Source organism: Heptranchias perlo, chromosome 4 (genome assembly GCF_035084215.1).
Source record: "Heptranchias perlo isolate sHepPer1 chromosome 4, sHepPer1.hap1, whole genome shotgun sequence".
Taxonomy (NCBI): Eukaryota; Metazoa; Chordata; class Chondrichthyes; order Hexanchiformes; family Hexanchidae; genus Heptranchias; species Heptranchias perlo.
The window spans coordinates 44,960,825-44,973,471 of NC_090328.1; the positions used below are offsets into that span (position 1 = coordinate 44,960,825).

The following is a 12,647-nucleotide window of genomic DNA, read 5'->3' on the forward strand; positions in this document are numbered from 1 at the left end:
ACATTGCAGCCAGGGTGCGCCAGTGGTGAAGGGAGTGAATGTTTAGGGTGGTGGATGTGATGCCAATCAAGAGGGCTGCTTTGTCCTGGATGGTGTTGAGCTTCTTGAGTGTTGCTGGAGCTGCACTCGTCCAGGCAAGTGGAGAGTATTCCATCACACTCCTGACTTGTGCCTTGTAGATTGTGGAAAGGCTTTGGGGAGTCACGAGGTGAGTCACTCGCCGCAGAATACCCAGCCTCTGACCTGCTCTTGTAGCCACAGTATTTATGTGGTTGGTTCAGTTAAGTCTCTGGTCAACGGTAACCCCCAGGATGTTGATGGTGAGGGATTCGGCGATGGTAATACCTTTGAATGTCAAGGGGACGTGGTTAGACTCTCTCTTGTTGGAGATGGTCATTGTCTGGCACTTGTCTGTCATGAATGTTACTTGCCACTTATCAGCCCAAGCCTGGATGTTGTCCAGGTCTTGCTGCATGCGGGCACGGACTGATTCATTATCTAAGGGGTTGCGAATGGAACTGAACACTGTGCAATCATCAGTGAACATCCCCATTTCTGATCTTATGATGGAGGGAAGGTCATTGATGAAGCAGCTGAAGATGGTTGAGGAACTCCTACAGCAATGTCCTGGGGCTGAGATGATTGGCCTCCAACAACCACTACCATCTTCCTTTGTGTTAGGTATGACTCCAGCCACTGGAGAGTTTTCCCCCTGATTCCCATTGACTTCAATTTTACTAGGGCTCCTTGGTGCCACACTCAGTCAAATGCTTCCTTGATGTCAAGGGCAGTCACTCTCACCTCACCTCTGTTTGGACCAAGGCTGTAATGAGGTCTGGAGCCAAGTGGTCCTAACGGAACCCAAACTGAGCATCGGTGAGCAGGTTATTGGTGAGTAAGTGCCGCTTGATAGCTCTGTCGACGACACTTTCCATCACTTTGCTGATGATTGAGAGTAGACTGATGGGGCGGTAATTGGCCTGATTGGATTTGTCCTGCTTTTTGTGGACAGGACATGCCTGGGCAATTTTCCAGATTGTCGGGTAGATGCCAGTGTTGTAGCTGTACTGGAACAGCTTGGCTAGAGGCGCAGCTAGTTCTGGAGCACAAGTCTTCAGCACTACAGCTGGGATGTTGTCGGGGCCCATAGCCTTTGCTGTATCCAGTGCACTCAGCCGTCTCTTGATATCACATGGAATGAATTGAATTGGCTGAAGACTGGCTGAAGACGGGATATTGGGAGGAAGCTGAGACAGATCATCTACTCGGCACTTCTGGCTGAAGATGGTTGTAAACGCTTAGCCTTGTCTTTTGCGCTCACGTGCTGGGCTCTGCCATCATTGAGGATGGGGATGGTCACGGAGCCTCCTCCTCCCGTGAGTTGTTTAATTGTCCACCACCATTCACGACTGGATGTGGCAGGACTGCAGAGCTTTGATCTGATCCATTGGTTGTGGAATCGCTTAGCTCTGTCTATAGCATGTTGCTTCCACTGTTTAGCATGTATGTAGTCCTGTGTTGTAGCTTCACCGGGTTGGCACCTCATTTTTAGGTACGACTGATGCTGCTCCTGGCATGCTTTTCTACACTCCTCACTGAACCAGGGTTGATCCCCTGGCTTGTTGGTAATGGTAGAGTGAGGAATATGCCGGGCCATGAGGTTACAGATTGTGCTGGAATACAATTCTGCTGCTGCTGATGGCCCACAGCGCCTCATGGATGCCCAGATTTGAGCTGCTAGATCTGTTCTGAATCTATCCCATTTAGCACAGTGGTAGTGCCACACAACACGTTGGATGGTGTCCTCGGTGTGAAGATGGGACTTCGTCTCCACAAGGACTGTGCGGTGGTCACTCCTACCAATACTGTCATGGACAGATGCATCTGCGACAGGTAGACTGGTAAGGACTCGTGTTGGTTCACCCACCACCTGCCGCAAGCCCAGTCTGGCAGTTATGTCCTTTAGGACTCGACCAGCTCAGTCAGTAATGGTGCCGAGCCACTCTTGGTGATGGACATTGAAGTCCCCCACCCAGAGTACATTCTGTGCCCTTGCTACCTTCAGTACTTGCTCCAAGTGGTGCTCAACATGGAGGAGGACTGATTCATCAGCTGAGGGAGGGCGGTAGGTGGTAATCAGCAGGAGGTTTCCGTGCCGTTGTTTGACCTGATGTCATGAGATTTCATGGGGTCCGGAGTCAATGTTGAGGATTCCCAGGGCCACTACCTCCTGACTGTATACCACTGTACCGCCACCTCTGGTGGGTCTGTCCTGCCGGTGGACAGGACATATCCAGGGATTGTGATGGAAGAATTTGGGACGTTGGCTGAAAGGTATGATTCTGTGAGTATGGCTATGTCAGGCTGTTGCTTGACTAGTCTGTGGGACAGCTCTCCCAATTTTGGCACAAGTCCCCAGATGTTAGTGAGGAGGACTTTGCAGGGTCGACTGGACTTGGTTTGTCTTTGTCGTGTCCGGTGCCTAGTGGGCCAATGCCAGGTGGTCTGTCCGGTTTTATTCTTATTATGACTTTTTGTTGTGAGATTGTAGAACTGAGTGGCTTGCTAGACTATTTCAGAGGGCAATTAAGAATCAACCACATTTCTGTGGGTCTGGAGTCACATGTAGGCCAGGCCGTGTAAGGACAGCAGTTTTTCTTCCCTGAAGGACATTAGTGAACTTTATTTAGTTAAAGTGGATAAGTCACCCGGTCCAGGTGACATGCATCTTAGATTGCTGAGGGAAGCAAGGATGGAAATTGCAGAGGTGCTGGCCATAATCTTCCAATCCTCCTTAGATACGGGGGTGTTGCCAGAGGACTGGAGAATTGCAAGTGTTACACCCATGTTCAAAAAAGGGTGTAAGAATAAACCCAGCAACTACAGGCCAGTCAGTTTAACCTTGGTGGTGGGGAAGCTTTTAGAAATGATAATCCAACAGAAAATTAATAGTCATTTGGACAAGTGTGGATTAATAAAGGAAAGCCAGCAGAGATTTGTTAAAGGCAAATTGCGTTTAACTAGCATGATTCAGTTTTTTGATGAGGTAACAGAGAGGGTTGATGAAGGCAATGTGTACGTAGACTTTCAAAAGGCATTTGATAAAGTGCCACATAATAGGCTTGTCAGTAAAACTGAAGCCTGTGGAATAAAAGGGGCAGTGGCAGCATGGATATGAAAGTGGCAAAGTGACAGGAAACAGATAGTAGTGGTGAATAATTGTTTTTAGGACTAGAGGAAGGTATACAGCGGTGTTCCACAGGGGTTGGTACTAGGACCACTGCTTCTTTTGATATATTAATGACTTGGATTTGAGTGTGCAGGGCATAATTTCAAAATGTGCAGTTGACACAAAACTTGGAAGTGTAGTGAACAATGAGGAGGATAGTAATAGACTTCAAAAGGACACAGACAGGCTGTGGAATGAGCGGACACATGGCAGATAAAATTTAATGCAAAGAAATGCGAAGTGATACATTTTGGCAGGAAGAATGAGGGGGAGCAATATAAACTAAATGAAACAATTCTAAGGAGGGTGCAGGAACAGAGAGACCTGGGATATATGTGCACAAATCTTTGAAGGTGGCAGGACAGGTTGAGAAAGCAGCTAAAAAAGCATATGGGATCCTGGGCTTTATAAATAGAGGCATGGAATACAAAAGCAAGGAAGTTATCTTGAACCTTTATAAAACACTGGTTCGGCCGGAATTGGAGTATTGTGTCCAATGTGAAGGCCAGAAAGGGTGCAGAAAAGATTTACTAGAATGGTTCCAGGAATGAGAGATTTCAGTTACATGGATAGACTGAAGGAGCTGGGGTTGTTCTCCTTAGAGCAGAGAAGGTTAAGAGGAGATTTGATAGAAGTTTTCAAAATCATGAACGGTTTAGATAAAGTAAATAAAGAGAAACTGTTCCCATTGGCGGAAGGGTCGAGAATCAGAGGACACAGATTTAAGGTGATTGGCAAAAGAACCAAGGGCGACATGAGGAAAAACTTTTTTACACAGTGAATAGTTATTTTTTTTAATCGGTCATAGGATGTGGCCGTCGCTGGCGAGGCCAGCATTTATTGCCCATCCCTAATTGCCCTGGAGAAGGTGGTGGTGAGCCTCCTTCTTGAACCGCTGCAGTCAGTGTGGTGAAGGTTCTCCCACAGTGCTGTTAGGTAGGGAGTTCCAGGATCTTGACCCAGCGACGATGAAGGAACGGCGATATATTTCCAAGTCAGGATGGTGTGTGACTTGGAGGGGGTGACTTGGAGTTATGATCTGGAATGCACTGCCTGAAAGGGTGGTGGAAGCAGATTCAATCGTGGCTTTCAAAAAGGAATTGGATAAATATTTGATGGAAAAAAATTTGCAGGACTATGGGGAAAGAGCAGGTGAATGGGACTAACTGGATTGCTCTTACAAAGAACCGGCACGGGCTCGACGGGCCAAATGGCCTCCTTCTGTGCTGTAACCTTTCCATGATTCTAATACTGGATGGACAAGCCTTATAACAGATAGTAACTAAATATGAAAGATGGCTCTGAAAAACAACTTATAGGGATTTCAAACTTTGGATTGAAAAAATACTGGAACAGGATATAATATGCAACAAGTACATAAAACACAGAAGTGTGGCAAGGAATAACTGTTCCACAGAGCTACTGCCTAACAAGACTTGACTAACAAGGTTAACACCAATCTTTATAAAATAGCATGCACCACTGAATTCTTTACAAACCTTGTAACTAAATGACTAGAGGACTGACAGTATATCTAGAGTTTCCAGTTTACTGGGCTGGAGTTTCCTGCGCAAACAGATTATGTACCTTAAAAGATCTCGGAATTTTAGGCACAAGTGAGTAATGCCAGAAACTACAATATATTTAAGATCTTTTACGTCCGTCCGAAGGAATCTCGGCCCATAAAACTAGCCACACCACCAACTTTCATATGGGAACATACTACAATTGCGCTTGTTCGGAGGTCACTCAACATTTTGGCCAGGTTTTCAAGCGCAGCAGGAAATAAAGTTATTTTTCAGGTCTTTTAATTTTTTTTAATACTCGTTCATGGGATGTGGGCGTCACTGGCAAGGCCAGCATTTATTGCCCACTCCCAATTGCCCTTGAGAAGGTGGTGATGAGCCGCCTTCTTGAACCGCTGCAGTCCGTGTGGTGAAGGTACTGCTACAGTGCAGTTAGGTAGGGAGTCCCAGGATTTTGACCCAGCGACGATGAAGGAATGGCGATATATTTCCAAGTCAGGATGGTGTGACTTGGAGGGGAACGTGTAGGTGGTGTTGTTCCCATGTGCCTGCTGCCCTTGTCCTTCTAGGTGGTAGAGGTCGCGGGTTTGGGAGGTGCTATTGAAGAAGCCTTGTCGAGTTGCTGCAGTGCATCCTGTGGATGGAACACACTGCAGCCACTGTGTGCCGGTGGTGAAGGGAGTGAATGTTTACGGTGGTGGATGGGGTGCCAATCAAGCGGGTTGCTTTATCCTGGATGGTGTCGAGCTTCTTGAGTGTTGTTGGAGCTGCACTCATTCAGGCAAGTGGAGAGTATTCTATCACACTCCTGACTTGCGCCTTGTAGATGGTGGAAAGGCTTTAGGGAGTCAGGAGATGATTCATTCGCTGCAGAATACCCAGCCTCTGTCCTGCTGTTGTAGCCAACGTATTTATGTGGCTGGTCCAGTTAAGTTTCTGGTCAATGGTGACCCCCAGGATGTTGATGGTGGGCGATTTGGCGATGGTAATGCCGTTGAATATCAAAGGGAGGTGGTTAGACTCTCTCTTGTTGGAGATGGTCATTGCCTGGCACTTGCCTGGCGCGAATGTTACTTGCCACTCATCAGCCCAAGCCTGGATGTTGTCCAGGTCTTGCTGCAAGCAGACATGGACTACTTCATTATCTGAGGGGTTGCGAATGGAACTGAACACTGTTTAATCATCAGCGAACATCCCCGTTTCTGACCTTATGATGGAGGGAAGGTTATTGATGAAGCAGCTGAAGATGGTTGGGCCGAGGACACTGCCGTGAGGAACTCCTGCAGCAATGTCCTGGGCCTGAGATGATTGGCCTCCAACAACCACTACCATCTTCCTTTGCGCTAGGTATGACTCCAGCCACTGGAGAGTTTGCCGCCTGATTCCCATTGACTTCAATTTTACTAGGGCTCCTTGGTGCCACACTCGGTCAAATGCTGCCTTGATGTCAAGGGCAGTCACTCTCACCTCACCTCTGGAATTCAGCTCTTTTGTCCATGTTTGGACCAAGGCTGTAATGAGGTCTGGAGCCGAGTGGTCCTGGCAGAACCCAAACTGAGCATCGGTGAGCAGGTTATTGGTGAGTAAGTGCCGCTTGATAGCACTGTCACCGACACTTTCCATTACTTTGCTGATGATTGAGAGTAGACTGACGGGGCAGTAATTGCCGGATTGGATTTGTCCTCCTTTTTGTGGACAGGACATACCTGGGCAATTTTCCACATTGGCGGGTTGATGCCAGTGTTGTAGCTGTACTGGAACAGCTTGGCTAGAGGCGCAGCTAGTTCTGGAGCACAAGCCTTCAGCACTACAACTGGGATGTTGTCGGGGCCCATAGCCTTTGTTGTATCCAGTGCACTCAGACGTTTCTTGATATCACGCGGAGTGAATTAAATTGACTGAAGACTGGCTTCTGTGATGGTGGGGATATCGGGAGGAGGCCAAGATGGATCATCCACTCGGCACTTCTGGCTGAAGGTGGTTGCAAACGCTTCAGCCTTATCTTTTGCACTCACATGATGGACTCTGCCATCATTGAGGATGGGAATGTTTACAGAGCCTCCTGCTCCTGTTAGTTGTTTAACTGTCCACCACCATTCACGACTGGATGTGGCAGGATTGCAGAGCTTTGATCTGATCCGTTGGTTGTGGAATCGCTTAGCTCTGTCTATCGCATGTTGCTTCCGCTGCTGAGCATGGATGTTGTCCTGTGTTGTAGCTTCACCAGGCTGGCACCTCATTTTTAGGTACGCCTGGTGCTGTTCCTGGCATGCTCTTCTACACTCCTCATTGAACCAGGGTTGATCCCCTGGCTTGTTGGTAATGGTAGAGTGAGGAATATGCCGGGCCATGAGATTACAGATTGTGCTGGAATACAATTCTGCTGCTGATGGCCCAAAAAATTGCAATTTTTTGAAAGTTTATGAAAAAAACGATCCTCACTGAGACCTGCTGTATATTTTCTGTTTCTTTTAATGCATTTTTATGGAATAAGTATAAGTCACATAAAAATTTTAACGCTTCCCTAATTACAGAGTCTTAAACACGTTTTGCCTGATGTGCATGAATGATGGTTAAATGAGTTAAAACTTACATTTTAAGATTCAAAGAAGAAGTCTTAATGCGCATCAAGGTAGATAAATCTCCGGGACCTGATGAAATGTGTCCCAGGACGTTATGGGAGGTTAGGGAGGAAATTGCGGGTCCCCAGCAGAGATATTTGAATCATCGACAGCTACAGGTGAGGTGCCTGAAGATTGGAGGGTAGCAAATGTTGTGCCTTTGTTTAAGAAGGGCGGCAGGGAAAAGCCTGGGAACTACAGACCGGTGAGCCTGACATCTGTAGTGGGTAAGTTGTTAGAGGGTATTCTGAGAGACAGGATCTACAGGCATTTGGAAAGGCAGGGACTGATTAGGAACAGTCAGCATGGTTTTGTGAGAGGAAAATCATGTCTCACGAATTTGATTGAGTTTTTTAAGGGGTAACCAAGAAGATAGATGAGGGCTGTGCAGTAGACGTGGTCTACATGGACTTCAGCAAAGCCTTTGACAAGGTACCGCATGGTAGGTTGTTACATAAGGTTAAATCTCACAGGATCCAAGGTGAGGTAGCCAATTGGATACAAAATTGGATTGATGACAGAAGACAGAGGGTGGTTGTAGAGGGTTGTTTTTCAAACTGGAGGCCTGTGACCAGCGGTGTGCCTCAGGGATCGGTGCTGGGTCCGCTGTTATTTGTTATTCATATTAATGATTTGGATGAGAATTTAGGAGGCATGGTTAGTAAGTTTGCAGATGACACCAAGATTGGTGGCATTGTGGACAGTGAAGAAGGTTATCTAGGATTGCAACGGGATCTTGATAAATTGGGCCAGTGGGCCGATGAATGGCAGATGGAGTTTAATTTAGATAAATGTGAGGTGATGCATTTTGGTAGATCGAATCGGGCCAGGACCTACTCCGTTAATGGTAGGGCATTGGGGAGAGTTATAGAACAAAGAGATCTAGGAGTACAGGTTCATAGCTCCTTGAAAGTGGAGTCACAGGTGGATAAGGTGGTGAAGAAGGCATTCAGCATGCTTGGTTTCATTGGTCAGAACATTGAATACAGGAGTTGGGATGTCTTGTTGAAGTTGTACAAGACATTAGTAAGGCCACACTTGGAATACTGTGTACAGTTCTGGTCACCCGATTATAGAAAGGATATTATTAAACTAGAAAGAGTGCAGAAAAGATTTACTAGGATGCTACCGGGACTTGATGGTTTGACTTATAGGGAGAGGTTGGATAGACTGAGACTTTTTTCCCTGGAGAGTAGGAGGTTGAGGGGTGATCTTATAGAAGTCTATAAAATAATGAGGGGCATAGATAAGGTAGATAGTCAAAATCTTTTCCCAAAGGTAGGGGAGTCTATAACGAGAGGGCATAGATTTAAGGTGAGAGGGGAGAGATACAAAAGGGTCCAGAGGGGCAATTTTTTCACTCAAAGGGTGGTGAGTGTCTGGAACGAGCTGCCAGAGGCAGTAGTAGAGGTGGGTACAATTTTGGCTTTTAAAAAGCATTTGGGCAGTTACATGGGTAAGATGGGTATAGAGGGATATGGGCCAAGTGCAGGCAATTGGGACTATCTTAGTGGTATAAACTGGGCGACATGGACATGTTGGGCCGAAGGGCCTGTTTCCATGTTGTAAACTTCTATGATTCTATATACTGGTATGGATTCACTGTTTCGTTAGGGCCCAATTGTTTCTGATGATTTATGCCCATTTACATCCATTTTAAGTCCAGGCTTAATGTAACGAGATTGGAAGGACACTTGAGTGTTTTTTGACATTGGCAAACTGGGCGAGACGTTCGGCCAATTTTCAGGAGGAAATTCCAGGCCGGTGTTTTTTTTCAGCAAGTTTCCATTTATACAAAATTTACTGCATTAATGTGCTTTCATTTTTGTATCATTAAAGAAAAGTAAAAATTAAATGAAAAGTAGATGAAAACTGGAAACCCTATGTACCAACACTGTACTCTACTGCCTAGGGAGCACGCATTAAAATCAGAAGAACTGTGGAGCATTAAGTCAGGGTGAGTCATGGAAAGAAGAATCAGGGATCGGAGCTTAAATTTTGTTTTTGAGTGGAGTGTTTAACTTTTATTCTATTGATGGGATTTATTCTGTTGCTCCTTTATACCAGAATTAAAACTTTATGGTAAGAATACCTCAACATTTTAGTTGTTTTTTTTCCATTGTTAATTGGAGAGAAGAGGGTAAGGGCAGTGGGTTTATTAGTTTAACGCAAAACTGTAATTCTAAGCATGTCTAAAGTGGCAATTTGAGAAATCGTTATTTGTAATTATTTTAAAAGGTAAACTTCAACTAATTTAGTTTAAATTCTTCTGCCTTACCATTGTGGTTTCCAGTTTTCCAACTTGGATATAGCTCTAATGATTGATGGATGGATGGTATTAAAAGCACTAGTGTTACAATCAAAACAATGTTGTAGCATTGTAATTACTGTCTGATGTACTCCTCTATCTATCTACCAATACTAAAAGAGCTCAATATACTTATTTGCCAAATTGTTGATGAAAATGTATCCTTAAAAAAAAATTAATGATAGGCTTGTCGGACATAATGTAATTTTCCTGTTACAAAAATGTTTATGTTCTTATAGTGGATGATAATTTTATATTTTTGGTGCTGTCTTTCATCCTTTGACAGTCAAAAAAAAAGTACTTTCAAAGCTAGGACTTTCAAGAAGTCTTATGCAATATCTATCACATTAAGTCAGAGCAAATTGACCACAGCACTGTGGTACAGGAGGCCATTCAAGTGGGGGAGCGAAAAAGAATGTGGTAGCATTAGGGGATAGTATAGTCAGGGGGATAGATACTGTTCTCTGCAGCTGCGGCTGAGAGTCCTGAAGGCTGTGTTGCCTGCCCGGTGTCAGGGTTAAGGACATTTCCTCACTGCTGGAGAAGAACATGAAGCAGGAAAGAAAGGATCCAGTTGTTGTGGTCCATGTAGTAACCAATGACATAGGTAGAACTAGGAATGAGGCTCTGCTGAGGAGCTAGGGTCCAAATTAAAAAGCAGAATCTCAAAGGTTGTAATCTCTGGACTACTACCTGAGCTATCTGCAAATTGGCATGGGGAAACAGATTAGATGGTTAGATGCGTGGCTGAAAGAGTGGTGTGGGAAGCATTTCATGGGGCATTGGCACCAATACTGGGGAAAGAGGGAGCTGCTCCATTGGGACAAGCTCCACTTAAACTGGGCTGGGGCCAGTGTCCTGGTGAATCGAATAACTAGGTTGGTAGATAGGGCTTTAAACTAATAAGAGGGGGGAGGGTTCAGGTAAGGGTAAATTTATAAGTCTAAAGAGAAAAGTCAAGGCTGTAGAACAGAGTCATGATTTGGGTAAAAAGAAGCAGAGTGTGTCAGGAAGGAACAGAGAATTTAACAAAGGTAATAGGGCATTAATGACTAAGGTCACATCAGGGAAAAATGGTAAAAAGTTAAAATTAAAGGCGTTATCTCTGTATGCATGAAGCATTCATAACAAGATAGATGAATTAATGGCACAAATAGAGATAAATGGGTTTGATCAAGTAGCCATTACTGAGGCGTGATTGCAGGGTGACTAAGGTTGGGAACTAAATATTTCAGGGTACTTGGCTTTTAGAAAAGATAGGCAAAATGGAAAAGGAGGGTTTCGGGGGTGGGGGTAGCTCTGATAATAAAGGATGAGATAAAGGTGAGAAAGGATCTTTGCTCAGAAAATCAGGATGTAGAATCTGTATGGATGGAGCTAAGAAATAACAAGGGGCAGAAAATATTGTTGGAGTAGTTTATAGGCCCCCTAACAGTAGTTATTCTGTTGGACAGAGTAAAAATCAGGAAATTAGATAAACATATAACAAGGGCATTGCAATAATCGTGAAGGACTTTAAAATTCATATAGACTGGGCAAACCAAATTGGCAAAAGTAGCCTGGAGAATGAATTAATGGAATGCATTTGAGACAGTTTTCCAGAACAATATGTCGAGGAACCAACTAGGGAACAGGCTATTTTGGATCTAGTATTGTATAATCAGACAGGTTAATTAGTAATCTTATAGTTAAGGATCCTCTGGGGCAGAGTGATCATAATATGATAGAATTTCATATTTGTTTGAGAGTTATGTAGTTAAGTCCAAACCTAGGGTCTTAAATTTAAACAAAGCCAATTACGTAGGTATGAGGGGCGAGTTGGTTAAGGTAGATTGGAAAATCAGATTAAAAAGATAGGACAGTAGATACGCAATGGCGAACATTTAAAGAAATAATTCATAATTCTCAATGAATATACGTTCCCTTCAGGAATAAAAACTCCACAGGAAAAGTGATCCAACTGTGGCTAACTAGAGAAGTCAAGGATAGTATTAGATTAAAAGAAGATGCTTACAATTTTGTCAAAAAGAGTAGTAAGCCTAATGTTTGGGAGGGTTTTAGAAATCAGCAAAGGATGACCAAGAAATTGATAAAGAGGCAGAAAATTGAATATGAGAGTAAACTAGCAAGAAATATAAAAACAGACTGTAAGAGCTTCAACAAGTATGTAAAAAGGAAGAGATTAGCGAAAGTAAACGCTGGTCCCTTAGAGGCAGAGACAGGAGAAATTATAATGGGGAATAAGGAAATGGCAGAGACGTTAAACAAATAATTTGTATCAGTCTTCACAGTAGAATACACAAAAAACATACCGGAAATAGTGGGGAACAAATGGTCTAATGAGAGTGAGAATCTTAAAGTAATTAAGATTAGTGAAGAAAAAATATTGGAGAAATTAATGGGACTAAAAGTCGACAAATCCTCTGGACCTGATGGCCTACAACCTAGGGTTTTAAAATAAGTGTCTGCAGAGATAGTGGATGCATTAGTTGTGATCTTCCAGAATTCCCTAGATTCTAGAATGGTCCCCGTGGATTGGAAGATAGCAAATGTAAACCCACTATTCAAGAAAGTAGGGAGAGAGAAAACAGGGAACTATAGGCCAGTTAGCCTGACATCAGAAGTAGGGAAAATGCTAGAATCTATTATTAAAGATAATAACAGGGCACTTAGAAAATCATAATATGATTAGGCAGAGTCAACATGATTTTATGAAAGGGAAATCGTGTTTGGCAAATCTATTAGAATTTTCTGAGGGTGTAAGCAGAGTAGATAAGGGCGAACCAGGGATGTACTATATTTGGATTTTCAAAAGGCATTCAATAAGGTGTCACAGAAGAGGTTGTTACACAAGATTAGGGCTCATGGGATTGGGGGTAATATATTAGCATGGATTGAGGATTGGTTAACGGACAAAAAAGAGAGTAGGAATAAACAGGTCATTTTCGAGTTGGCAGTTTGTA

General features: G+C 44.0%; 1 protein-coding gene across 5 annotated transcripts in view; it reads right to left on the bottom strand.

Moving 5' to 3' along the window:
• The window catches only part of kiaa0825 (KIAA0825 ortholog), a 415,583-nt gene that overhangs the window by 176,842 nt on the left and 226,094 nt on the right, over positions 1 to 12,647 (bottom strand). Inside the window, exon 20 of one of the 5 annotated variants that reach the window (XM_067982845.1) lies at positions 50 to 345. The exons of the other annotated variants lie outside the window; for them this stretch is intronic. Coding sequence (XP_067838946.1) covers positions 294 to 345 — 52 coding nt within the window. The 3' untranslated portion in view covers positions 50 to 293. Of the gene's footprint in view, positions 1 to 49; positions 346 to 12,647 lie in introns of those variants that run through there. 5 annotated transcript variants of the gene reach the window in all.